At 43.2% G+C, this 27076-nt stretch overlaps 1 protein-coding gene and 1 pseudogene across 2 annotated transcripts; one reads left to right on the forward strand and one right to left on the reverse strand.

The window, feature by feature from the left end:
- Window positions 1–3006: 3006 nt before the first annotated feature.
- Window positions 3007–14928, forward strand: LOC311139986 (annotated as a pseudogene). Its single transcript has 13 exons — window positions 3007–3404; window positions 3520–3659; window positions 3916–4091; window positions 4315–4475; window positions 4771–4829; window positions 5126–5207; window positions 5341–5462; window positions 6114–6282; window positions 10604–10749; window positions 11386–11511; window positions 11714–11840; window positions 12786–12919; window positions 14006–14928. The product of its transcript is annotated as an uncharacterized misc_RNA (transcript).
- Window positions 14929–15330: 402 nt separating this feature from the next.
- On the reverse strand, window positions 15331–26394 carry LOC311140135 (uncharacterized protein; the record flags this gene model as incomplete). The annotated part of the gene is made up of 35 exons (XM_084175073.1): window positions 15331–15503; window positions 15659–15932; window positions 16326–16510; window positions 16763–17096; window positions 17606–17826; window positions 17916–17952; window positions 18039–18074; window positions 18159–18239; window positions 18416–18484; window positions 18594–18662; window positions 18823–18891; window positions 19005–19073; window positions 19177–19245; window positions 19353–19421; window positions 19548–19616; window positions 19702–19773; window positions 19863–19931; window positions 20051–20122; window positions 20244–20312; window positions 20449–20517; window positions 20645–20713; window positions 20873–20941; window positions 21079–21147; window positions 21352–21420; window positions 21510–21578; window positions 22159–22212; window positions 23220–23264; window positions 23368–23412; window positions 23504–23530; window positions 23672–23716; window positions 23817–23870; window positions 24036–24095; window positions 24187–24207; window positions 24895–25457; window positions 26268–26394. 35 exons carry the CDS (start codon window positions 26392–26394, stop codon window positions 15331–15333), a joined length of 3561 nt encoding a protein of 1186 aa, XP_084031199.1.
- Window positions 26395–27076: the final 682 nt, after the last annotated feature.

Here is a 27076-nt window from a genome sequence, read left to right on the forward strand (position 1 = left end):
CAGAGGCCTAAAATCTAAATGTCTGGAACAAGGATAGCCTACTTTTGGCACTGTGCTGGGCTCTCAATCAATCAATTCCATCCAGAAGTACAACATATACAAGTGACGTCAAAACGTCATATTTAATACATGGCAGCCTATTTATAGCGCATTTTAAGGACCCAAAGCCACTTTACATAGTACACTGCTCAAATAAATAAAGGGAACACTAAAATAACACATCCTAGATCTGAATTAATGAAATAATCTTATTAAATACTTTTTTCTTTACATAGTTGAATGTGCTGACAACAAAATCACACAAAAATTATCAATGGAAATCAAATTGATCAACCCATGGAGGTCTGGATTTGGAGTCACCCTCAAAATTAAAGTGGAAAACCACACTACAGGCTGATCCAACTTTGATCTAATGTCCTTAAAACAGGTCAAAATGAGGCTCAGTAGTGTGTGTGGCCTGCACGTGCTTGTATGACCTCCCTACAATGCCTGGGCATGCTCCTGATGAGGTGGCGGATGGTCTCCTGAGGGATCTCCTCCCAGACCTGGACTAAAGCATCCGCCAACTCCTGGACAGTCTGTGGTGCAACGTGGCGTTGGTGGATGGAGCGAGACATGATGTCCCAGATGTGCTCAATTGGATTCAGGTCTGGGGAACGTGCGGGCCAGTCCATAGCATCAATGCCTTCCTCTTGCAGGAACTGCTGACACACTCCAGCCACATGAGGTCTAGCATTGTCTTGCATTAGGAGGAACCCAGGGCCAACCGCACCAGCATATAGTCTCACAAGGGGTCTGAGGATCTCATCTCGGTACCTAATGGCAGTCAGGCTACCTCTGGCGAGCACATGGAGGGCTGTGCGGCCCTCCAAAGAAATGCCACCCCACACCATGACTGACCCACCGCCAAACCGGTCATGCTGGAGGATGTTGCAGGCAGCAGAACGTTCTCCACGGCGTCTCCAGACTCTGTCACGTCTGTCACGTGCTCAGTGTGAACCTGCTTTAATCTGTGAAGAGCACAGGGCGCCAGTGGCGAATTTGCCAATCTTGGTGTTCTCTGGCAAATGCCAAACGTCCTGCATGGTGTTGCGCTGTAAGCACAACCCCCACCTGTGGACGTCGGGCCCTCATACCACCCTCATGGAGTCTGTTTCTGACCGTTTGAGCAGACACATGCACATTTGTGGCCTGCTGGAGGTCATTTTGCAGGGCTCTGGCAGTGCTCCTCCTGCTCCTCCTTGCACAAAGGCGGAGGTAGCAGTCCTGCTGCTGGGTTTTTGCCCTCCTACGGCCTCCTCCACGTCTCCTGATGTACTGGCCTGTCTCCTGGTAGCACCTCCATGCTCTGGACACTACGCTGACAGACACAGCAAACCTTCTTGCCACAGCTCGCATTGATGTGCCATCCTGGATGTGCTGCACTACCTGAGCCACTTGTGTGGGTTGTAGACTCTGTCTCATGCTACCACTAGAGTGAAAGCACCGCCAGCATTCAAAAGTGACCAAAACATCAGCCAGGAAGCATAGGAACTGAGAAGTGGTCTGTGGTCACCACCTGCAAAACCAGTCCTTTATTGGGGGTGTCTTGCTAATTGCCTATAATTTCCACCTGTTGTCTATTCCATTTGCACAACAGCATGTGAAATGTATTGTCAATCAGTGTTGCTTCCTAAGTGGACAGTTTGATTTCACAGAAGTGTGATTGACTTGGAGTTACATTGTGTTGTTTAATTGTTCCCTTTATTTTTTTGAGCAGTGTATAAAAGAAACACCTAGAAACAAATATCAAATTTTAAAAATGGCAGACTAAACAGAAAGAGTAACATTAAACAAAAAGTAGGGAGTAGGTTTCAATAAAAGGAAAGCGTGTGATGTGTCAGAGTGAGCGAGAAAGCAGGTGTGTGTGAGTGACAGCGAGAGAGAGACAGAGACAGAGAGAAAGAAAGAAAGAGACATAGTGTTGGTGTCTGTGTACAGTGAAATACTTGAAACAAGCATAAGCACACGTAAGGTAATAATCATTGCGTGTGTAAGACGTTTTAGCATTTATGGGCTACCGGGCATGGACTACCGGGCATGATGACACCTTGCTGTCCCCAGTCCGCCTGGCCTTGCTGCTATTCCAGTTTCAACTGTTCTGCCTGCGGCTACGAAACCCCTACCTGTCCCAGACCTGCTGTTTTCAACTCTTAATGATCGGCTATGAAAAGCCAACTGAGAGACCTGAGCCCTAGGACCATACGTCGGGACTACCGGCCGTGGTGACTCCTTGCTGTCCCCAGTCCGCCTGGCCTTGCTGCTATTCCAGTTTCAACTGTTCTGCCTGCGGTTATGGAACCCCTACCTGTCCCAGACCTGCTGTTTTCAACTCTTAATGATCGGCTATGAAAAGCCAACTGAGATTTATTCCTGATTATTATTTGACCATGCTTGTCACTTATGAACATTTTTGAACATCTTGGCATGGTTCTGTTATAATCTCCACCCGGCACAGCCAGAAGAGGACTGGCCACCCCTCATAGCCTGGTTCCTCTCTAGGTTTCTTCCTAGGTTTTGCCTTTCTAGGGAGTTTTTCCTAGCCACCGTGCTTCTACACCTGCATTACTAGCTGTTTGGGGTTTTAGGCTGGGTTTCTGTACAGCACTTCGAGATATTAGCTGATGTAAGAAGGGCTATATAAAATAAAATTGATTGATTGATGGGCCACCGTACAAGTGCACGCGCCCACTTCATAAATCCCTTGAAATAAACAAGGAAGTATTCGTCCTTATACCATCTGTCAACCCCCGATGCTGTCAGTTTAAATTTGTATTTTTAAATGCATATTTTGCATTCACACAGCAATGACCCAAGATACTGTTGTGCGCATATTGATTTAGAAAATTATCGACATACCGCCGCCGTTGTGAGAGGAACATGGCTTGGTTATCATCAACTCTGGCGCTGTGCTGCTTAACAGTAACGTTAGGCCTACATGTAATTCAAATTGATGCAACAGCGAAAATGAGAGTGATGAAGTCAACTCATAATGTAGACTACGACGAGCGTACATTTTCGCCATCTACATTTGCGCACAGCACCATCAACTTCAGGTCCAAAATAACTCCTCAACAAGTCACGCGATTGGAGCCAGGTAACACCGCTCCAGCTTTCAAAGTGCCAACCCTAGATGGAGAATTCGTTTACCCGCCACTTGCAGGGTTGAAAGGGCCATTGATAATTCATTCTTTTACCAACAAGTCTGCCTTTTTGGAGTGCCTGTGGAACTCCGAGTCGTCACTAACCGACTTGGTCCATGACCTACCCGAGAGCACCCAAGTCCTCTTCGTGTCTCTTGATGACAGCTCTGTCAACGATGCCTTATGGATGAGAGATCAAGTCCTTCGTGTAACATCGCATAGGTAACATTACAAAGGAGCAACACAAATGTTTACTGTTGCTTGTTAATATAGAGGAGACAGGTCATTGAACTGAACTGACATATTACAACTTTCCCATTGTGTTTCTGTTCAACAGAAAGCAAGCGGTTTTGTCCAGATTGCACTTCTCCCCTTTTCCTGTATTTGGTTTGGGGAACTGGATTCCCAGTGTGCTGTACTCTTGGGGTTGTTCGGGACACAACTGTGGCCTTTCTCAGGCAGTTTTTACCTCTACAGGTAGGGAATACTTGCTATGCACTGCAGGACTGGTGCACTCATCAAAGCACCTGTGGAAGTTTAATTGTCCCTTGCATTTACTGTTTGTGGTCCATTTAACTTTAGTTTTTGACACTATTATTATTCTATCCTGGATATAGTTCATAGTTCTCAGGGTGTCATCAGAGTTATTTAATGACAGATAGGCCATGTATTTATTGAGTTCTATGTCCATCTTCTGGAAGTGAGGTATTTATTGAATTTTTATTACATACAGGGTGGAATATGCCTGTGACTGTCAAGAGACTTGATGCGCGATACGATTGGCTGATGGGTTGCTGGAGCCAGAGGAAACACCAGTTGATTGATGCAGGCGATGGGTGTGAGCCCGCCCCCTCCGCTGCAGGTGCTGTTGCCTGGGTTTCCGAGGGCAACTGCTCCTTTTTCACCAAGGTCAGTTATGAGAGGGACAGCGACAGACAGAGAGGGAGAGGTGGAGAGATTCGGGGAAACATTTAACTGTCATTTTCCAGGTTTAACAGAAGAGTTGTTATACATTTGTCCATAATGTTGCCCATAGAGTTTGAGAGGTTGTGTAAAGACTCACAAACAGACTTTCAATGTGCTTGAACTCGACATGAAGGAACACATTGACATTGTTTGTTTCCTTTCCCAGGTGAAGAACATGGCCAAGTCCAATGCCACAGGTGTCCTTGTCCATGCACTTCCTGGAAACCCGATCCAGGATATGAACTGTGTGGGAGATGAATGTTCTACACCACTAGGCATACCTGCTGCCATGGTGCATTGTGAGCCCTCTGTGGCCCAGGCCCTTAGGTAATTAACACTCTGACTGACTCATACAGTGTTAGGACAAGTATCTTTCTTCACTTAACTCACTAGAAGCCATGCTTCCTCTAAGGATAAAGTGTTCTCTCAGTAGTCTTAGATGGATTACTCATGGATATTATCTATTGACTCCTGACCTGATGAGATATGCGTGCAATGGTCAATAGAACATACTGTGTATGTTATTTTAAACTTGTTGATTGTCCAATTCTCAACCATGAATAAATATTGGACCAAATAAAGGGAATATATGGATGTTTATATTCTGTTCTATGTTTTGTAGATATGGGCACATGGTGAACGTGTCCTTTCAGAGTACCCCCTCTCCAAACTTCTTCATTGGTACATATTACCTCAACTACCTCAACTAGCCGGTGCCCTCGCACATTGACTATGCAACGGTACCCCCCTGTATATATAGCCTCCCTACTGTCACTTTATTTTACTGTATATATAGCCTCCCTACTGTCACTTTATTTTACTTCTGCTCTTTTTTTCTCAACACTTTTTTGTTGTTGTTTTATTCTTACTTTTTTGTTTAAAATAAATGCACTGTTGGTTAAGGGCTGTAAGTAAGCATTTCACTGTAATGTCTGCACCTGTTGTATTCGGCGCATGTGACCAATAAAATTTGATTTGATTTGACCAGCAGGGGGCACTGTCTGAGATGGGCTGGTTCCTTTACCCCTCCTTCAAGTTCATCAACTGGCAGGCCCAGTGGTAAGCAGTAAGCACACTATGGATTGCCCAGTTATTGCAGTATACTGAAGACATCAGGAATTCGTATGTCAGGAGTATGTGATGAAAGAGCAAGATTTTCAGCTATTGGGTAGCTGTAACCATTCCCTCCTAGGTTTGATTTCTATGAGGGGCTTCAGACTAGACTCCGTGACCCAGCCTGGGTGGTCCCTGTGTTTGAGAAGGTCCAGATGCAAGGAAAGAGTGGAGCAGTAGCCACTGTGAACCTGCCTTCTGGTAAAGAAACCTCATTGTATCTCCACCAGTTAATTTACATATACACTGAGTGTACAAAACATTAGGAACACCTGCTCTTTCCATGACAGACTGACCAGGTGAAAGCTATGATCCCTTATTGATGTCACTTGATAAATCCACTTCAATCAGTGTAGATGAAGGGGAGGAGATGGGTTAAATAATGATTTTTAAGCCTTGAGACAATTGAGACATGGATTGTGTGTGTGCCATTCAGAGGGTGAATGTGCAAGACAAAATATTTAGGTGCCTTTGAACGGGGTATGGTAGTAGGTGCCAGGCACACCGGTTTGAGTGTGTCAAGAACTGCAACGCTGCTGGGTTTTTCACGCTCAATTGTTTCCTGTGTGTATCAAAGAATGGTCCACCACCCAAAGGACATCCAGCCAACTTGACACAACTATGGGAGGCATTGGAGTCAACATGGGCCAGCATCCCTGTGGAATGCTTTCGACACTGTGTAGTCCATGCCCCAACGAATTGAGGTGTCCCTAATGTTTTGTACACTCAGCATTTATGGTCGTGCCATACACTAAGTCAACCATAAATGCATCAGCTTTGAATATAATTACAATTTGATAGATATTTCAAAGGGATAGGAATATTGACTTTGCCATTTCACTGTGTCGGTAGACATGTTGGATTTTGATATGCTGGAGTTGGACGCATCTCTGTCCTGTCCCAGCCAAAGGGATGACTCCTGCGCCCACTGGGACCACACTGTGCAGCTGTTTGTGTGCTGTGACCATTTCAGTCCCCACTGCAACATGGAGATGGGGCGCTGGATAACAGCCTTCCGCAGGTATAGTCTGTGCATTTGTTGTCACATGACATGGATACCATGTGACATGAGTCCCCAAAATGCGTTTTGATATTCATTAAGATCACTCAAGAATGGCAAAGCTGTTCCATTTCCATTGACTTAAAGGTCCAATGCAGCCTTTTTATCAAATCAAATCAAATCAAATTGTATTTGCCACATGTGCCGAATACAACAGGTGTAGACATTACAGTGAAATGCTTACTTACAAGCCCTTAACCAACAATGCAATTTTTTAAAATAAAAGCAAGTAACTAAAGAGCAGCAGTAAAACAAAATAACAGTAGGGAGGCTATATACAGGGGGGTACCAGTACAGAGTCAATGTGCGGGGGCACCGGCTAGTCGAGGTAATTGAGGTAATATGTACATGTGGGTAGAGTTAAGTGACTGTGTATAAATAATAAACAGAGTAGCAGCAGCGTAAAATAAGGGGATGGAGTGGGGTGGGGGGCAGTGCAAATAGTCCGGGTAGCCATGATTAGCTGTTCAGGAGTCTTATGGCTTGGGGGTAGAAGCTGTTAAGAAGCCTTTTGGACATAGACTTGGCGCTCCGGTACCGCTTGCCGTGCGGTAGCAGAGAGAACAGTCTATGACTAGGGTGGCTGGAGTCTTTGACAATTTTTAGGGCCTTCCTCTGACACCGCCTGGTACAGAGGTCCTGGATGGCAGGAAGCTTGACCCCAGTGATGTACTGGGCCGTACGCGCTACCCTCTGTAGTGCCTTGCGGTCAGAGGCCGAGCAGTTGCCATACCAGGCGGTGATGCAACCAGTCAGGATGCTCTCGATGGTGCAGCTGTATAACTTTTTGAGGATCTGAGGACCCATGCCAAATATTTTCAGTCTCCTGAGGGGGAATAGGCTTTGTCGTGCCCTCTTCACGACTGTCTTGGTGTGTTTGGACTATGATAGTTTGTTGGTGATGTGGACACCAAGGAACTTGAAGCTCTCAACCTGTTCCACTACAGCCCCGTCAATGAGAATGGGGGCGTGCTCAGTCCTCTTTTTTTTCCTGTAGTCCACAATCATCTCCTTTGTTTTGATCACGTTGAGGGAGAGGTTGTTATCCTGGCACCACACGGCCAGGTCTCTGACCTCCTCCCTATAGGCTGTCTCATTGTTGTCGGTGATCAGGCCTACCACTGTTGCGTCGTCGGCAAACTTAATGATGGTGTTGGAGTCGTGCCTGGCCATGCAGTCATGGGTGAACAGGGAGTACAGGAGGGGACTGAGCACGCACCTCTGAGGGGCCCCCTTGTTGAGGATCAGCGTCGGCAGATGTGTTGTTACCTACCCTTACCATCTCCATATCAAATAATTTCTGGGTAGCAATGAAGTACCTTACTGTGGTTATATTCAATTAAAATGGTCAAAAAGAAACCCAAATAGCTTCTTATTAAAGAGCAATTTCTCAAACAATAATTTTGCTAGGACTTTCTGGGAGTGGTCTCAGTGAGGGGCCTAATTGGAGGAGCCTAATGGGAGGGATATGTAACCTGAAAACTAGCGGTAATTGGCAGAGAGGTTTGAAACGCTCTTTGTTATTGGTCTATTAACTTATACCGCATGATGATGTTGCCAGGCAGGTCAAAACTCCACCCGTGCAAAACAAGCAGAAATTCCAGGCAGTCTTTTCAAACAGCTCTTACACTAAAAGGGTATTATCATCATTTTCACAATTTTACAGTATTATTCCAACTTCATCGTGTGGAAATATATACTGAACAAAAATATAAACGCAACATGCAACAATTTCAACGATTTTACTGAGTTACAGTTCATACAGTGGGTAAAAAAAGTATTTAGTCAGCCACCAATTGTGCAAGTTCTCCCACTTAAAAAGATGAGATAGGCCTGTAATTTTCATCATAGGTACACGTCAACTATGACAGACAAAATGAGAAAAAAAAATCAGGAAAATCACATTGTAGGATTTTTAATGAATTTATTTGCAAATTATGGTGGAAAATAAGTATTTGGTCAATAACAAAAGTTTCTCAATACTTTGTTATATACCCTTTGTTGGCAATGACACAGGTCAAACGTTTTCTGTAAGTCTTCACAAGGTTTTCACACACTGTTGCTGGTATTTTGGCCCATTCCTCCATGCAGATCTCCTCTAGAGCAGTGATGTTTTGGGGCTGTCGCTGGGCAACACAGACTTTCAACTCCCTCCAAAGATTTTCTATGGGGTTGAGATCTGGAGACTGGCTAGGCCACTCCAGGACCTTGAAATGCTTCTTACGAAGCCACTCCTTCGTTGCCCGGGCGGTGTGTTTGGGATCATTATCATGCTGAAAGACCCAGCCACGTTTCATCTTCAATGCCCTTGCTGTTGGAAGGAGGTTTTCACTCAAAATCTCACGATACATGGCCCCATTCATTCTTTCCTTTACACGGATCAGTCGTCCTGGTCCCTTTGCAGAAAAACAGCCCCAAAGCATGATGTTTCCACCCCCATGCTTCACAGTAGGTATGGTGTTCTTTGGATGCAACTCAGCATTCTTTGTCCTCCAAACACGACGAGTTGAGTTTTTACCAAAAAGTTATATTTTGGTTTCATCTGACCATATGACATTCTCCCAATCCTCTTCTGGATCATCCAAATGCACTCTAACAAACTTCAGACGGGCCTGGACATGTACTGGCTTAAGCAGGGGGACACGTCTGGCACTACAGGATTTGAGTCCCTGGCGGCGTAGTGTGTTACTGATGGTAGGCTTTGTTACTTTGGTCCCAGCTCTCTGCAGGTCATTCACTAGGTCCCCCCGTGTGGTTCTGGGATTTTTGCTCACCGTTCTTGTGATCATTTTGACCCCACAGGGTGAGATCTTGCGTGGAGCCCCAGATCGAGGGAGATTATCAGTGGTCTTGTATGTCTTCCATTTCCTAATAATTGCTCCCACAGTTGATTTCTTAAAAACCAAGCTGCTTACCTATTGCAGATTCAGTCTTCCCAGCCTGGTGCAGGTCTACAATTTTGTTTCTGGTGTCCTTTGACAGCTCTTTGGTCTTGGCCATAGTGGAGTTTGGAGTGTGACTGTTTGAGGTTGTGGACAGGTGTCTTTTATACTGATAACAAGTTCAAACAGGTGCCATTAATACAGGTAACGAGTGGAGGACAGAGGAGCCTCTTAAAGAAGTTGTTACAGGTCTGTGAGAGCCAGAAATCTTGCTTGTTTGTAGGTGACCAAATACTTATTTTCCACCATAATTTGCAAATAAATTCATAAAAAATCCTACAATGTGATTTTCTGGATATTATTTTCTCATTTTGTCTGTCATAGTTGACGTGTACCTATGATGAAAATTACAGGCCTCTCTCATCTTTTTAAGTGGGAGAACTTGCACAATTGGTGGCTGACTAAATACTTTTTTCCCCCATTGTATAAGGAAATCAGTCAATTGAAATAAATTCATTAGGCCCTAATCTATGGATTTCACATGACTGGGCAGGGGCACAGCCATGGGTGGGCCTGGGAGGGCATAGGCCCACCCACTGGGGAGCCAGTCCCACCCACTGGGGAGCCAGGCCTAGCCAATCAGAATGAGTTTTTATCGCCACAAAAGGGCTTTATTACAGACAGAAATACTCCTTGGTTTTATCAGCTGTCTGGGTGGCTGGTCTCAGACGATCCCACAGGTGAAGAAGCCGGATGTTGAGGTCCTGGGCTGGCATGGTTACACGTGGTCTGCGGTTGGAAGGCCGGTTGGACGTACTGGCAAATTCTCTAAAACGACGTTGGAGGTGGCTTATGGTAAATAAATTAACTTTCAATTCTCTGGCAACAGCTCTGGTGGACATCCCTGCAGTCAGCATGCCAATTGCCAGCTTTCTCAAAACTTGAGACATCTGTGGCATTGTGTTGTGTGACAAAACTGCACATTTTAGAGTGGCCTTTTATTGTCCCCAGCACAAGGTTAACCTGTGAAATGATAATGCTGTTTTATCAGCTTCTTGATATGCCACACATGTCAGGTGGATGGATTATCTTGGCAAAGGAGAAATGTTCACTAACAGGGATGTAAACAAAGTTGTGCACAACATTTGAGAGAAATAAGCTTTTTGTGTGTATAGAAAAATTCTGGGATCTTTTATCTGAGCTCATGAAACATGGGACCAACACTGTTGCGTTTTATATTTTTGTTCAGTGTATATATAAACCACAGGAAAATCACATTTTTGACTGCACTGGGCCTTTTACCTCTGTGCTCATGGCCTTTACCACTTCAAAGCCATCCCCTTTGGCTTAAAAAAATGCTCCTGCAATTTTTTTAAACAATGTTAATGTTCCTCCCCCAGAGGCATTGGGCGCTGGCTCACTGATGTTTTTCCCCTGGTGCCTCTGTTGAACAATGGGAGATGTACCTTCACCATGAAGACTGTGCCTTGGGCCATGCCCTGGGTGGTGTCTCTGAGTCTGAGATTCAGTCACACAAATCACTCAGGTAAGTTATAATGCCTACATAACACGGTCACAGGTGTTATAAAGCCTACATAACACTGTCATTAGACATTCAAACTCTACACTTTTTAATTAGTATTTTACTGTTCATTGTGTATCCGAATTCTTCTCTAAAATATGTATATTTTTTTACAGTATAAAAAAAATGCTAAGTGATGGTTAGGGTTAGGCTATAGGACTGATTCTTTCACAAAAATAAAAAAACATTTAAATAGGTTTCCAGTAGGTGAGTATGCCGTCCTGTTGTGTATAGTTACTACTAGTGACAAAGCAATGGACAGAAATTACTAGTCTTGAGCAAATTTGACAATTTTATCCCTCGTTCATCATGTGTAGAAAAAGATGAGCACTTCCATCCTAGGGAAAGTGGAGTGTCATGCAAAATAACAGGATGTCTGCAAATTGTTGCTAGGAAGTTGTCCTGGCAAAGGACAACCCCCCTATGTGTCTCAGTCACGGCAGAGTAGTCATGGGAAAAAGTACTCCAGTATCAGCCTTTTCTCACTACACCAATGAAATACCGTCTAAAGACAGTATCATACTGTATTCTTATATGGCAATGAGTAACAGAATGAACTCTTCAAACAGATGTTATAACTAGATTTTGCTCTTGTTACAGCCAATCACAGAGACATGCTTTACCCCTTTAAGCTGATGTCATTGTACAGTGGAGGCACCTTTTGACAAGGAATACAACAAGAGATACCAACCAATCAAATTCACTGTCCCAGCCTCAACAAAAAAGGTATGATGCAGAATTGATATTACTTCTGTTTATATTTACTCATAATAAATTAAGTGAAATAAAGGGCAGTTATCATATGTTCTTTTATTTTTTAATATGCCTTTGTTTTAGTTGGTGCTTTGGCCATAATGTGTGTAGAAAGCTGCTTACAAATAGAGGTATTATTGTAATCAGTCATTTTATGTACCATATTGTGTCTTAGGTGGAGTTGTATGCTGTGATCACAGGCCACGGGAGCGACGAGAACGGTTGCGGCGAGTTCTGCGTGACATCACACCACTTCCTAGTCAACGGAGCGTTCAATAACACCCGTATTTTTGACTCGGCAGGTGAGAAATGACTAACGTTAGAGTTTGGTCATGCAGATTCATATAATCTTCCCATAGTCTGGGCCATAGTTACATTAGCATGATGAGGTTGTATTCCTCCTAGGGCAATTAGATTTAACCACGGGCCAATTTTTTTCTAATTGGATGGACTGGGGGGTGGAACATTATTGTTATCATTTTTACACCGCAAGTAAGCCCAAATAGATATTGTATTTCACAATAACATAATCATTTCATACCGTGATTACATTGAGACACGGTCACCTATGTCTCTATGTATTTGTGGAAATACTTGGGAACAGATATCCTAAATTAAAGGAATTTGCTAAATTCCTGGAAATGTGTATTTTTTGCCCAAGAACAAAAATGATCATTTGTAAAAATGTATTTTGGGGGCCAAATAAAATCACTTTCAGCTGAATGTGGCCTGCAAGCTGCCTGTTGCTGACCCGTCCTAGGGCATTTGCCTGTTGCTGACCCGTCCTAGGGCATTTGCCTGTTGCTGACCCGTTCTAGGGCATTTGCCTGTTGCTGACCCGTCCTAGGGCATTTGCCTGTTGCTGACCCGTCCTAGGGCATTTGCCTGTTGCTGACCCGTCCTAGGGCATTTGCCTGTTGCTGACCCGTCCTAGGGCATTTGCCTGTTGCTGACCCGTCCTAGGGCATTTGCCTGTTGCTGACCCGTCCTAGGGCATTTGCCTGTTGCTGACCCGTCCTAGGGCATTTGCCTGTTGCTGACCCATCCTAGGGCATTTGCCTGCTTGTGTCCCTATTCTATTATTGTTTGAGTGAGTCAGGTGTGGGTCTGTTGTCATACATTCTGTTCCAAATGAATGTAGATACTACCATATCAATGTATTTTACTGCATTTACCATGCTTTTAATACAGCGTTCTTTAACGATCCCATTGTCCTGACTGTTTCCTGGTGTTGTGTTATTCTCCAGGTTCAGCCCTGGGGTGTGCCATGCGGGTGGGAGAGGGGGCGGTGCCCAACGAGCATGGCACCTGGCTGTACGGGCGTGGAGGCTGGTGTGATGGGCTACAGGTCAACCCCTGGAGGACTGACATCACCACACAGGTATAGAACAATTGCCAGGCCACGTCAGGAGAAGTTGCGCGTGCGGTTCGTCATCAGAAAACGATTTATTTACCTAGCAGTAGATACGATCACATGCAACTTCAAATGCAGCTCACGCAAGTTAACAAACATAGAATCAGATGGTTATCGTCTACAACGTCGCAGATGTCATCAGAGGATTGATTAAATCACAAATAGAGCTAGTTAAAGTGTACTTGTTGAACATAGCTATAGCCATCAGTCTTGCATGTTTCCATGGCCATCACTCAGTCACTGTTAAGTTTGTCAGGGTCCTGACTTGGCGTTGGCTATCCTGCTACAGAGCTTTTTGGTATGGGGATGCGTGCGCATCGCTCGAACGTGACATTTGCTTGTAAACAATTATTGGCTCTATACGTCCTTTCCATAGAAATATAATTTATCATTAGATCTATCATATTTTTATTTATATGGTTCTTTCATCCTCACCTCATACTGGATTGATATTGAACTATGAAATGATGTAACATATTTATATTTTCCAGTTTCAGAGTACAATGTTGCCACCTTCAAATGCATAGTAAAGTGGCAGTCTTTCACCATGTATTTGGCAGTCTTTAACCATGTAAACACTACCATAACAGAGTCTTTGTAAATTTGAAAGCCTTTTTTGGTGTTTTAGATGTTATTTCTGACATTTGAAAGAGTTTCAAGACAACAATTTTGCTCATCTTCTATCACACACATTGCAGGTTTTTTGACGAAAAGGTTAAGCATTCAATTTCTCAAAATGTTTGCTACAGTTGGCATTTGTGTCCAGTAGTTTGCAGTGGAGTGCCCTTCATGAAATTAGCCTATTAGATGAGTACAGCACTTGATCACCCATGAGTCCTTGGGAAGGCACACATGACCCTCTCTTTCCAAAGCTTCAGTTACATTTTATTCATTTGATACACACGCATAATTTTCATGACCATTTCATTACCACAAGCTTAATTTGTAATCCATAGATATTACAGTATTGGGGCTGTTGTTTATGGTTGTTTGATTACTATAGTGTTTCTCCTGAGGCCTTGATGTGTTCTTTCTTGTTGTCTTCTTTCTCAGCTGGACATGAGTGGGATTGAAGCCAATACTCTGCTCTACTTTGGCCTTTACAGTGGACAGGACCCCAATCCGTCTCACGACCCTGGCTACATTGTCATGTTCTCTTATCTGGTGTTCTACAAGTAAAGTCTCCCTGACAACCTGATTGTCTTGAATGTGAATTCTAATGACTGTGATTGATGCGAATGAAAACCAATCATGATAAAATATGTATTTTCTAATCAGACCGGCACTTCTTTTTATCCAGTAATATTGTAGCCTATTCTATGTTTGGGTGTGTCACAATTTTCCCACTCGAGTTTTCACTCAAGTTCGATACAAAGAAGATGTAATCTCATCTTGAGTAGCTAATTTTGCTCTTCAGAAAAGTTGAAGAAGGTGCTATTGTTATCTTGGCTACTTAACCTGGTCAATTATGTGTAATTACACAATCTTAGCTTTTAGTGTCAAACTTCAACTTTCAGGCGATGACAAGATGCTTTTCCTGACGCAAAATCAACCACTTTCTGCTTCTTCAATTATTCAAGTGTGTATTTCTGAACGGTTTACTTGCAAAGGTTGGGGGAGTGGGGGTTGGTTACAATTGCTAACACAGACACGAATGCATTAAACAGTGTAATATTTCATAAAATGTTAAAAATATATAATATCTGGATGTTCAAATTAACATTCTCTTTGTTCATTTAATTAACTTTAATGAAATTGTGCAGTATTATAAACATTAATATCCAGAAGTCAGTTTTCTTACAAATGAGTTACTTATAGAAAAGTTAATCACGGATAAAGGTTAGTGTTAAGACATTCTACCATGTTTGCAACATTACTATTTACTGCTCAACAGTGTTTTTAGAAATCAATAAGGTTAGCACTGCCCTTATTACTCCATCTTGAACATGAATAAATGGAATGGTTCCCTCACTGTATACTTCTTTCAAAAGCCCTAAGTCTCATTCACTTACAGTTACCTCCAAGAAATGAGTGAGCTTATGTTATACCAAAGACACAGATATACAGAGTTATGTAAATTGCTTATTGCCCCTGAGGGGATAAATGAAGTTGAATTGAATTAAATTGAATTGGTGCGATGTTACCACCAACAGTTCCAAGACAAGGGAATACGAATCCAAAATAATTGTGATTGAATATTTGGTCTCAACATCACCTAGTACTCTCTTCGACAAGTTTTCTATCCCCATGTCAAAGTACTGGTGAAGAGGTAAGGCACTGATATTGAAATTGACCCACCTTTGACCCAAATACATCATCTGTCTCATCAATACAATCGATTTGTAAGCGTTCAAAACGAGTCAACAAACGTGTGTATGTTAGACCTTCACACAGGTTTTTCTGCAGCTCTTCTCCGACTCAAACTGGTTTTGGTTCCCCTGACAGCCTCCGAACCAGAACTGGGCACAGGCATTCGCCGTAGTGTCATAGTACCACTTCACAACGTAATCCCAGCAAGGCCCGGGGTCCAGAATCTGTCCACATCTCTCATCTGGGGAAAAGGAAGAGAAATGGACGACATTGCTTTTACTTCTACTGTCTAGCGTTCTATGAAATTACAAGAATAGGAAATGGGGAAATATCAGCAAAGGTGATACACAGTAGTTTGAGCTCTGGAAAAGTGCAATATCCTATCAATCAAATTACCTGGTATTAAAGCATCCTGGGGCAGAGGTAGAGAGGTTGGGGGGAGCCTGGGTAGCTTTACTACGGGAAGGGGCCTCTGAGTGGGGGCCTGGGTGCCCGTCATGACCACACTGTGGGTGGGATTCTTCACCTCTGATGGAAGAAGGAACTCTGGTAGGCGCTTGAAGGGTTCCCTGTCAAAGGATGGGACCCTGTAGGTCTCTGAGATATCTTGGTCCCCTGTCTGGGGGCCCTGTGGGAGAAAGACTCTGTCTGACTCTCCTGGTGGACTTGGCTGTTTAACAAAGGGTAAAGAAATGGTTAAATGGATATATGTATTCTGTACATCTGCTATAGTATGTGATTGCAATTGCATAGGTTTGAATCTGGGTTATTGTCTATAGTATGTGATTGCAATCAAAATCTTCACACACTCAATTCATGGCTGATTTAGCGGAAATACGATTTTGGGCCCAAGTTCAGACACTCTCCTTATGTGGGGCCTTTTTAGCAATCTTTTTGTTATGGTGAGTTCTCTCCTAATTTTCTTGACAATATAATATTTTACAATGACATGATATATTGTACTGCACTTTTCAAAGCTTAGTGAGTTCAGTAAACACACAGCCCTATTCTGATCATGACAGAACCACTATGGAAAGTGGAAGTGTTGTTTTGTTCTTCTCACCACCATCTGTGTTTTCTTGAAGTCTCCATTGAAAGTGGGCGTGTCAGTATCAGTCCTCTCTGGGGTTTCCCTTACAATCCCGGCTTGTCCAGGGGTTCTGGGGGAGTATCTGGAGCTGGGGATGGAGCTGAATTGGGCCCCGCCATTACTCTCACAGATCCGACTCAGCAGCTTGCTCTCAAGGGCTGGATGATCCAAGACAAGACAGTACCCAGATATTATTGGGACTAGGTAATAAGAACCAGCAATTTAAAACGGACAGACATTTAGGACTTTGTTTTTTCTTTGGCTAGTTTTAACAGCACAGGTGTTTCTATGGCTTTAGAAGTATTTAGGCCTACATAGACTATATAACTGTGGCTTTACAAGATGTTCCTTACAGGGAACATTAACTTCAGTAAGGATGGACATCGTAGTAAAAGGTACTTCCTGCTTACCAGGAAGTGTCCTGAAGTCATCAATCAGGTAGACATGTTCCCTGTCTGGGTCAGAGGCCATGAGGTGGAGCTCTTTCTTAAACTCCTCATACAGCGGATCACTCTGGTTCACCACCCCGATAACAAACGTCTCAATGTTACTGCCATTGGCCTCTTTCACCGCCTCCTCCAGCCTCACAGAGTCCCTCTCGTCCGCCTGTCCATCTGTGATCACTATGGCCACTTTCCTCACCCCGGGCCTGGCCGCCCGGAACACCTGGTTGGCCTGATGGATGGCGCTGCCTGTGAAGGTGCCCTCGCCCAGGTAGGTCATAGTGCGGACCGCCCTCTTCACCTGGTGGTGATAATTATTGATAAAATCTCTGATGTAGCCTGGTCCCAGATCTGTTTGTGAGGTCTTATGTGACAATGACCATAGGAGTTGGCAAGACAGCACCAACAGATCTGGGACCAGGCTACTGATGTTGCTTTGTTCAAACGACTTTTAACCATGATACTGTACTAGAGAGTAAGACTTTTTTATTTGATATGCTCACAGTGGACAGGACCCCAATCTGTTTCACGACCCTGGCTACATTGTCATGTTCTCTTATCTGGTGTTCTACAAGTAAAGTCTCCCTGACAACCTGAAAACCAATCATGATAAAATATGTATTTTCTTATCAGACCGGCACTTCTTTTTATCCAGTAATATTGTAGCCTATTCTATGTTTGGGTGTGTCACCATCTTGCACTGTTTTCCCACTCACCTTGCGTTGTACTGTTATGTCATATGAATTGAATGTAATCATTACAGAGGCCTCAATAAAGTTTTGAAAAATGTAAAACTGAGATAGTCTTGACCTGGTCCCGGCTGGCCTGCTGGTGCAGACTGACCACCACCATGTTGATGTGGCTGTAGAGAACCACCCCGACGCGAGTGGTCTCTTGGCTCACGGAGGCGCGGTCGACCAGAGCGTTCACAAAGTCCTTGACCACATTGAAGTTGTCGGGGCCCACGCTCTCTGAGCTGTCAATCACAAAGACCAACTCCAGTGGGCTCTCACGGCACTTCACCCCACAACCTGGGGAAAGAGAAAGATTCATTGAAAGTCTCTGCCAACAGACATTATAGGTATGGTATTGTACCTGGTGTGTGAATTACCACACTTACCACATATAGATCTGACCAGTTTGATGACCTCCTCTCTCTGTAACAGATGGTAAAACACTTTAGTGTCTAGTAATTGTAATATTACAGTACGGAGGTACAGTGTACAAAACAAACTCTACTTACTGTTAGGCCAGGTTCCCCTTTTTCTCCCAGTCTGCCCTGTAATTCAGGAGATCACTTAATAACAAATATATACATCTGATAATGTCCATGCTTTTTCCAGATTTCTAGTAAGACTAGTACCAAAGGTCCAGCCGCTCCTGTCTCTCCAGTCTCTCCCTTGTCCCCCGTTCTGCCTCGTGCACCCACAAACCCCCTGTCACCCTGTGGGAACGGTAAAACTGCATCATTTTTCTATAACCTGGAAAGCAATATAATTTTGTCAAGTTCAAGACCATTTGTGAGACTGGATTTGGGTCTAGGTGCCTAGATTAGAGATTGGATAACATCTATTTATTTATAAAGCTAAATTTTTAGGTTGTTTGTGTGGAGGTTCTTACCTTATTCCCTTGAATACCCTGTCCTGGGGGCCCCCTGGGGCCCGTGATCCCCTGGAATCCTGACTCTCCCTATCAGACAAACTCAATTCAGCAATTTGACCTGTGGAAACACAGCACTAGTATATGCCTGGCTGTACCATGACCTAACATGGCGTACTAAATGGTCCTTTAACTGTACCTTTGGTCCTTGAATGCCCTCTCCAGGCAGTCCCTGGGGACCCGGTGCTCCAATCTGACCAGCAGACCCCTGCAGAAAGAATGAAGTGATCTTGATGCTCCGCCAGACATATGGTTCATATCAATCTTGCTGAATCATTGATATCCTGTGTACTCTAATCATGACGGCTAATTTTCTCCTCCGACACATTGATAAAATGATTATTATTGGTCTGAATAGGATTTATGACCTTGGGACCCATTAGCCCGACTCCTGGTGCCCCAGCTGGTCCTGTGGGGCCTGGAGTTCCCCGGTCTCCCTGAGCAGAAAGATCCTCAGGTTAAATACTCACATATAGATCACAAAACAAAAACATAACGTTTTTTTGTGACCTAAATCGAGTTTATGCAATCATTACACTGGAAAACTCACCTTAGGACCAGGTAAACCTTTTCCTTCTGGTCCAATCTCGCCTGCCAGTCCTGGTATCCCAGGGGGTCCCTAATAAGCATGACAGACCATGCATTCATACAGTATACATACTGAATAGTCAGCATAGATCAATGAATATGATCATAATATTAGAGAAAATGGGGATACTTACTGGAGTTCCAGGAAGGCCTTCCCCTTCAAGCCCAGGTGGACCAATGGGCCCTGGTAGCCCTCTCTCACCCTAAAAAGTGAGAGTGGTTTCACACCAATGGTCTTATGTGGTTCATTGGACATTGAAGAAATACTTGCACCTCTCAAATCAAACTGAAAGAAGCTGAATCAAATTACCTTAGGTCCAGTGATCCCTATTCCTGGTTCACCGACATGTCCGGGTGGGCCTACTGCACCAGGATCCCCCTGTAAACAAAACAACCGAACATAGAATAGAACATAGAACACTGACATCATCCTTAAGATACGGTAACCCTCCTAATAAAGTGGTAACCAACAGTGTTGTTAATGTTCCTTCTCACCAGAACTTACCTTGATACCGGGTAAACCCCGCCCAGGTGGTCCATTTGTACCTGCTCGTCCAGGACTTCCTGGTTCACCCTGAAACAGGAAACACTTTTTAACAGCACAACAAACCATGCTTTGGGTCAGTAGTGTTGAGCATGACTGTTGTGCATGTGCTTACCTTGGCCCCCATTGTCCCCACAGGCCCTACTGCTCCTAGCTGGCCTCTGGAGCCCCGCTCCCCTCGGTCCCCCTGAGAGAATAGTCACAGCTTGATTTCAGACACTCTTTTCCATACATCCGTTGAAATAGTGAAAATGCTTTAATACAACTGATTTGTACCTTTTCTCCAGGGACACCTTTTCCGGGTGCCCCATCAGGTCCCCTGGGCCCCTGAGAACCAATGTCACCCTGATACCATGTGAAATAAATACACAATACTGTCAACAATGAATGCTGTCAGTTGACAGACTGGCATGAATGTACTGTCCTAGTGATAATGACATTGCATCACAGCACACTGTGCCCACCTTCTGTCCTATGGCCCCATCCTCTCCAGAGAGGCCCGGAATACCAGGTAACCCCTCCGATCCTGGGTCTCCCTAAAGGAGCAGGGGGTCAAATTGTTATCAATGAATGATTCATTACACATTTACAAATCTATATTTACACAGTTTTACTTGATCTGGTGTAAATACTGTCTTACTGAACCATCAGACTTACTTTAGGTCCTGGCTCCCCAACACCTCTCTCCCCTGGGATTCCAGGCTCACCTGAGAAGCCTTGGCTTCCCTGAAGAACAAACAGTATATGGGACATCATATTTACTAAATTAATATACTGTACGGTTGCGTCTTGCATTCAGATCTAAGATTTTAGTTTTTGCTTGACATTAAACTCCCTTTGATCGTGTGACCTTCGACCTTACCTTTTGGCCAATAAGTCCCACACCTGGATTCCCTCTGGGGCCTGGAGGGCCAACTGGCCCTTGGTTCCCCTGAACAGAAGGGGACATTAGAAGAAAAGGAATATGAGTATAAGTGTGTGTGAGTATATAGTATGTGTGAGAATAGACTAATTGACATTACACAAAAGGATCTGACTGCAGTTTAATCAGAATGTACCTTTTCTCCTTGAATCCCTGCCCCTGGCATTCCCACCGGTCCTTGTGAACCAAGCTGCCCAGGATTTCCCTAAGAGAAACATAAGACCTCCCATCAATTATCATTTCACTGAAGGAATATGGGATCATTCTCAATGGATCATTGATCATTTATCATCATACGGACCATCTTTATAATATTTTTGAGACCTCAACATAGCAATGTCCAATAGTCTTAAACTTGCTTTACCTTATCACCTTTGACCCCAACACCTGTGAGACCACGCTCACCTCTGGGGCCCTCGTAGCCTCGATCCCCCTGAAAAAGAAATACTTGAGTCCACATTGAGTTTTTAAAATATTAAATATCCATGGCCCATTGTACTTATGTGTACAATTATACATAACAGTATACATGAAACAGGATAATACTCAGACACTCAAATATTTGCCCACCTTTGGGCCAGGGAGCCCCTCCCCAACAGCTCCCTGGTTACCCTGTGCTCCAGCAAGTCCTGGGGGTCCCTGAAATAAACAAACAGTCTCATCACTTTTGACACTCAAACAGTTTCAACATTTACTGTCCAGTAAATGGCAACATTTAGTTTTGTCTTTAGATTACCATTGTCAGATCTGATCATATGAATCAGAGGTAGAAGGATAGGGTCATGTATAACTTTCCCATAGCGATCACTGTTTGGGTATCCAAAGCTGGTATCTAATACTTACTGGCTGTCCTGGCTCTCCTATTCCAATGGGACCAAGGGGTCCTGGTCTTCCCTGAATTCCTTTGGCCCCCTGGGAACAATGACACATTTCAACATTTAGGTTTTTACATAAACTGTAAATGTATAGCATAATCACTGTATTGGTTATTATTAGGATACCTTTGGACCTGGGAACCCAATGCCAATTTCACCTGCTGGTCCAGATGCACCGGTGGGTCCTTGGTCCCCCTGTGTTAGAGGTGTATGGTCACTGTGTGAATACGTCAAAACACCTACTACTTGAAACCAACACCACCAACAAGTTAGTCATAAAACACTTCTATTCCAAGTTCATACTGTGAGAGAAAACTCATCCACAGTGCTTCTCCACAGAGGAACTCTATCCATTCCAACAGAAGTCTACCAGGATGGAAAATGGCAATAAAATGCAGACAAAGGATCTTCATGGGATTCAATAATGCATCTCAGAGTGAGTGGCATTTACGAAGAATACAGCAGTCACTTGTTCCTGCTATACTTTATGCAATTGCTAAATGGCTCTAAATCACTCTTGATTCCAAGGCCTTCCTTGTTTAAGAGTTCTGGTTGGTGTGACAGAAAGTGAAGGATCCGTATTTAAATAGACATGGACAGAAAGGTCAACTCAGCTCACATGGCTCCTCTGGCCATGCAACACACTTTGACAATAGAGATGCTGTGTGAAAATGTGTTTCCATGTAGGAAAGTGTCATACAGTAGCACCCATGAATGTAATTGGCTGATTTCCTAGCACCCATGAATGTCATTGGCTGAGAATCAGTGTGCCTACTTTAGGTCCTGTTTGGCCCTCCGGACCCTGGTCCCCAGGTGGTCCGTTAACACCCTGTGGAAGAAACAAAAGAAAATCCAGAAATTGCCTTAATGAATAAAAGCACAATGAAGTTGAATTATGTAATGCACTAGTTACATTGCAGTATCCTAACAGGTCCATGTGAAATGGTTTTGAAATGGCGCCTACGCAGCCATTTTTCTCACTGTACATTATGTAGTTACACTTTGTATAGAATTGATAGCCCAGAAAATCTAACTCAGCCCTGATATCTGCCAAAACTATGTTGTGAGGAGGGGTATTTTATATTTTACAATGTACCAGTTAGTAGTCAATTCTTACAACTAATGCAATAAAGATGAACAGAACAGTAGTTTCCTTCCATTCTCAGGGCCTGGTGTCAAAACAACACAACCACTGATACATTTACATTTTAGTTATTTAGCAGACGCTCTTATCCAGAGCGACTTACAGTTAGTGAGTGCGTACATTTTGATACCATGCCAGACGAGGGGCTGATAGTGAGGAGGAATAGTGGCACTGTACTGGCAACCCTGTCCTAGCAGCTAATCCTACGACACAAAGTCTGCTCCTGGAAAAGAATAATATCCTGCAAGCCTGGATTCACTGCTTTAGATACTCACATTAGCATCAGGATTAGGCGTAATCCAAAATTCACATTCCATAAGTGCATGGGTGGGAAAACGACAAACTCAACTTCCATTTTCCATGTTTGAGAATGAAATGGAAAAAGGGATCTCTCTGACTGGTGATGATCATTAGTATTCTTATATGTAGTCTGTTCTCAATGTCTGTACTCAGGATTCTGGGTATTTTTAAACTTGTTTCACCCTGTCATCAAACAACATTTCAGTGCAAGAAGTACTCAGCCTTTGCTCTAAAGTGCATCATTCATTGAGAATCAATTAACCTATTCCATATGATCATACTGTATCATATGCAATCATGATTAAGACAAGGTCCTAAATAGGTAGCGAAAGATACCTATTAATGTATTGAAGTAGTAGTGTTCTTAGAAAAACAACAATTTTACATTGTACCTGGTCTCCTCTGGGTCCCCGTGGGCCAGGAGGTCCTCCAGGGCCCTGTAAAATGACAAGATGACATCATGCTTCAGTTGGCACACATACTGTAGAATAGATCACAATGTTGATTGATCCAAAATGGCACAGTAATCAGTGAACTTACTTCATCTCCTTTTTCCCCAGGAGTGCCACAGTCTCCTATCTCCCCCTGAAATACAGCACAGGTTCAACCAATCATTGGCAAGACACTTTAAGCAAGACAGTTGTATTCTGAAATGTCTTGAAAACAGATGTCCCACCTTGTCACCTTTATAACCAGGACTGCCCTGTAAATTAAGAATAACAGTGTTCAACGCCCTGTACTGAAAGGTATCTCAGTCAACTATGGAAATATGGTGGCTAGATGGAAGTAATTAGAATAGAATGCCTCAGAAAATAATTACAGAACAAAGAAATACATAGTATACCTCAAGACCTTCACTTCCTGGTCGGCCACTGACTCCAGGTTCTCCCTTGTAGAATTGAGACAGTGTTATAAATGTGAGATCAGGATTGTACGTAAATCACTGAGGCCATTAAAATAGTGAAATTCACTATCTTCTTAATACTTACCCTTGATCCTTTTGGACCAGATGGTCCTTCATATCCTGGATCTCCTTTTTTACCCTTGACGAAACACACAATTAATAAGTTAGTTTATGGAGTCATTATTGAATGAGAGTATTCTGTATTTCTAACAATGTTTTGTGTGGTGTGTCAGTCATACTGGGATACTGCATAATCCTTACTGTTGACGTACATGTTCAGTTGAAAAACATCTAGTGTACTCACTGGGTTTCCAGTAGGGCCTCTCTCCCCTCTTTCACACAAACACACTTTAGCCTGTGGACACTGATACAATGAAAATAATACAAAATCAATCGTATCACTCCACCTGCTACTTCCAGTGCCATTGTAGTGTTTATTGTTTTGAAGTACTTACCGCCTCAAGCGCTACTGCACCCTGGATGGGAAAAAATACAAGAAGATTGTGTGAGATTTTTTACCTAGAAACAATTCCAACAGTACCACTATTGACTGAACATTGTATTGTACCTGAGCAAGCCTTACTGTACATGAACAATGGTACAGATGGTCAAGACATTGTTCTATGGAAGAATAAAACAACAGAGAGGATAGATAGCTAGATCACTTCCTGTCAGTTTTGCTTAATAAAGTTGTTCTCTTTTAAACCTCCGCTAATGATGAATATTAGAAAAACTATGATGGATTTTTGGAAAATGTATAATTAATGCTATTGTCTGCCCATAGACAGGCCTTGACCTCATTGAGACTATAGACAAATCTCTGTGTTTATGGAAAATGCATATTAGGGGAAGAATTCCCCACACAGGAACAATTCTGCCATTGAGGTTTGAGCCCCCGCTTAGGACTCAGTCATGATAACAAGACAAGTTTATCTGAGGAGCTCAGTACTGTTGGACAGTGATGTTGTGTGGCAACTAACTCAAACGTAGTTTTCGCCACTTCTTACCCTCACAAACCTCAGGAAAAAGGTGTGAAGACAATGTGGTGGTACTATCATACCCTTTTCACAATAATGATCCCAAGCCATACCATGCTGGCCTGGTTCAGCATACCAATCATCTTCAACTTGAGTGTATGGTGACTTTAATGACAGAACACTCACCAACCATTTCAGTAACTTCTCCTCTAGCTGGGGGTCAGTGAGACTGTGGACGAACTGCTGGGCCGGCGTGCTGGCGATAGCCCGGAGCTTGGCACTGTTCTGGCGGGCTAGGTCCGACAACCCTACAGAAAAGAGCTTCACGCCACTACCCTTAGCCTCTGCCGCTGCTCCGATCACATCAGGGTTCCTCGGATGATCAGCACCGTCAGTCATGAGCACCGCCACCCTGACGCTGTCCTCCTTGGTCTCCTGGGTGAAGAGCTGCGTGGCGTTGGTGATGGCGTAGGTGGAGTAGGTGCCGTGGCCAATGTAGGCCATGGAGCTGACTCTGCTGTGGAACACATCCAGGTCCTGCCAGGCAGTAAAGCTGTGCTCTACAGACACGGAGCTGCTGTACTGCAGAGCAGCCATCCGCAGCCTCAGTGTCCATCCAGACACCTGGAGCATGGTGAGACGAGTGCTGAAATGCAGAACAAAGGACTTCTGCTTCTCGAACAGGAAGGTCTTGGCACCCTCCGAGCTGTCCAGAATGAAGGCCACCTCCATGGAGCATGTTGCCATGTCTGGGAGAGGGATACATACATGTGTTTCACATGGAGATCGATTGGATAAACTTCAGGCTAATGTCAAAAGCAAATGAACATCTACAATGAACAAAAATATAAATGCAACATGCAACAATTTCAAAGATCTTTGCTGAGTTACAGTTCATATAAGGAAATCAGTCAATATAAATAAATTAATTAGGCCCTAATCTATGAATTTCAAATGACTGGGAATAGAGATACTTTTTTTTATTTATCTGAAAACCAGTCAGTATCTGGTGTGACCACCATTTGGCTCATGCAGCGCGACAGATTTATTTCGCATAGAGTTGATCAAATTTGACATTGTTCCATGTTGCGTTTATATTTTTGTTCTGTATACATCTACTTAGAATAAATCGCTGTTACAATGATTTAGACTATGCACCATCAGACATTGATAAATTAAATATTCCTGTTGGGTGAGACACCTTAAAGAGCAACTGAATGTAATAAGCAACTTCTCCTTTTGAAAACGGACTATGTGACTATATGAGTCAGAAAAAAATATTTGAGTGTCAAAGTTTACTAAAAAGTGTAAATTTGATAATTTTCTTCATAAAGTCAGTCCAAACTGAGATTTGCGAGATAATTAGGAAAAAACGGTAACTGTTATTCTCAGTTTCCTAATGAGGAGGATTGAAACAGAGGCTAAATCAGGTAAGTTCAGCCCCCCTTTAACATATATGGGTTATTTCAGATGTAATGTAGCCATATAGATCAAAATAATCATGCATAAGCACAGTGACTGACCATCATCACTAACGTGGACTTAATGACTTCATTTACCATTTCCTCCATCTCTGAGGACGCTGTACTTTCCTTTTCTTCTTCTCTGGCCTCTGGCCTCATGTAGAACTGCCAACAGTAAAAGGAACAGTGCCACTCCTTTCCCCATGTTGTCCTTTCTCAACATTCACACCCTATACATAAAAAAACAAACATATGTCTTATTCAAGTGTGACATCATTCTATATGTCAGGTGTGGATGCGCTCTCCTCCTCAATCACGATCATTCTTGATTCTCACCCCAATTGTTGGTTCACAGAATAAATCAGTAGGCTACATGAGCCATCTGCAGTCACTGTATCAACTATGGGCTGAAGCTGGCAAAATAAATGTACTTTATGAATTCCTTTAATGTTGTCAAATATTTATACAGAGCACACCTCCTTGGCACGTAAAAAAACCCAACTAAAACAACATGCCACATCATTCATGTATTGTTTTTTTGCCTAGAAAACAAAGTCATCAGTGTAAAGTAATCTATTTTTCATCTTTTACATTGCACAAGAGAAAATAATTGGCCAACTACTCAAAAAGTTGTCATTTGATTTGAAAATGTGGATTTTTATAATCTTACCTTAGTTCTCATTTAAATACAGCCACCGGTTTTGGCATAATCATCTGGAGTGGTTTAGGAAGCAGCATCTCGTCCTGATCACTGGTTCGGACTAGTCCACGACGTGAAGTGTGATTCGCATAGGGATGGACAGCGCTCTGTTCCTCTGGAAGAATGTGTAGATTATTGTGCGCTACATGTCAATATGTATTATCTTCATGTATCTTAATGAAATTTCACAGTTTTACAGACTCAC

This window comes from Coregonus lavaretus (genome assembly GCF_964263955.1).
Source record: "Coregonus lavaretus genome assembly, chromosome: 13".
In the NCBI taxonomy this organism is placed as follows: Eukaryota; Metazoa; Chordata; class Actinopteri; order Salmoniformes; family Salmonidae; genus Coregonus; species Coregonus lavaretus.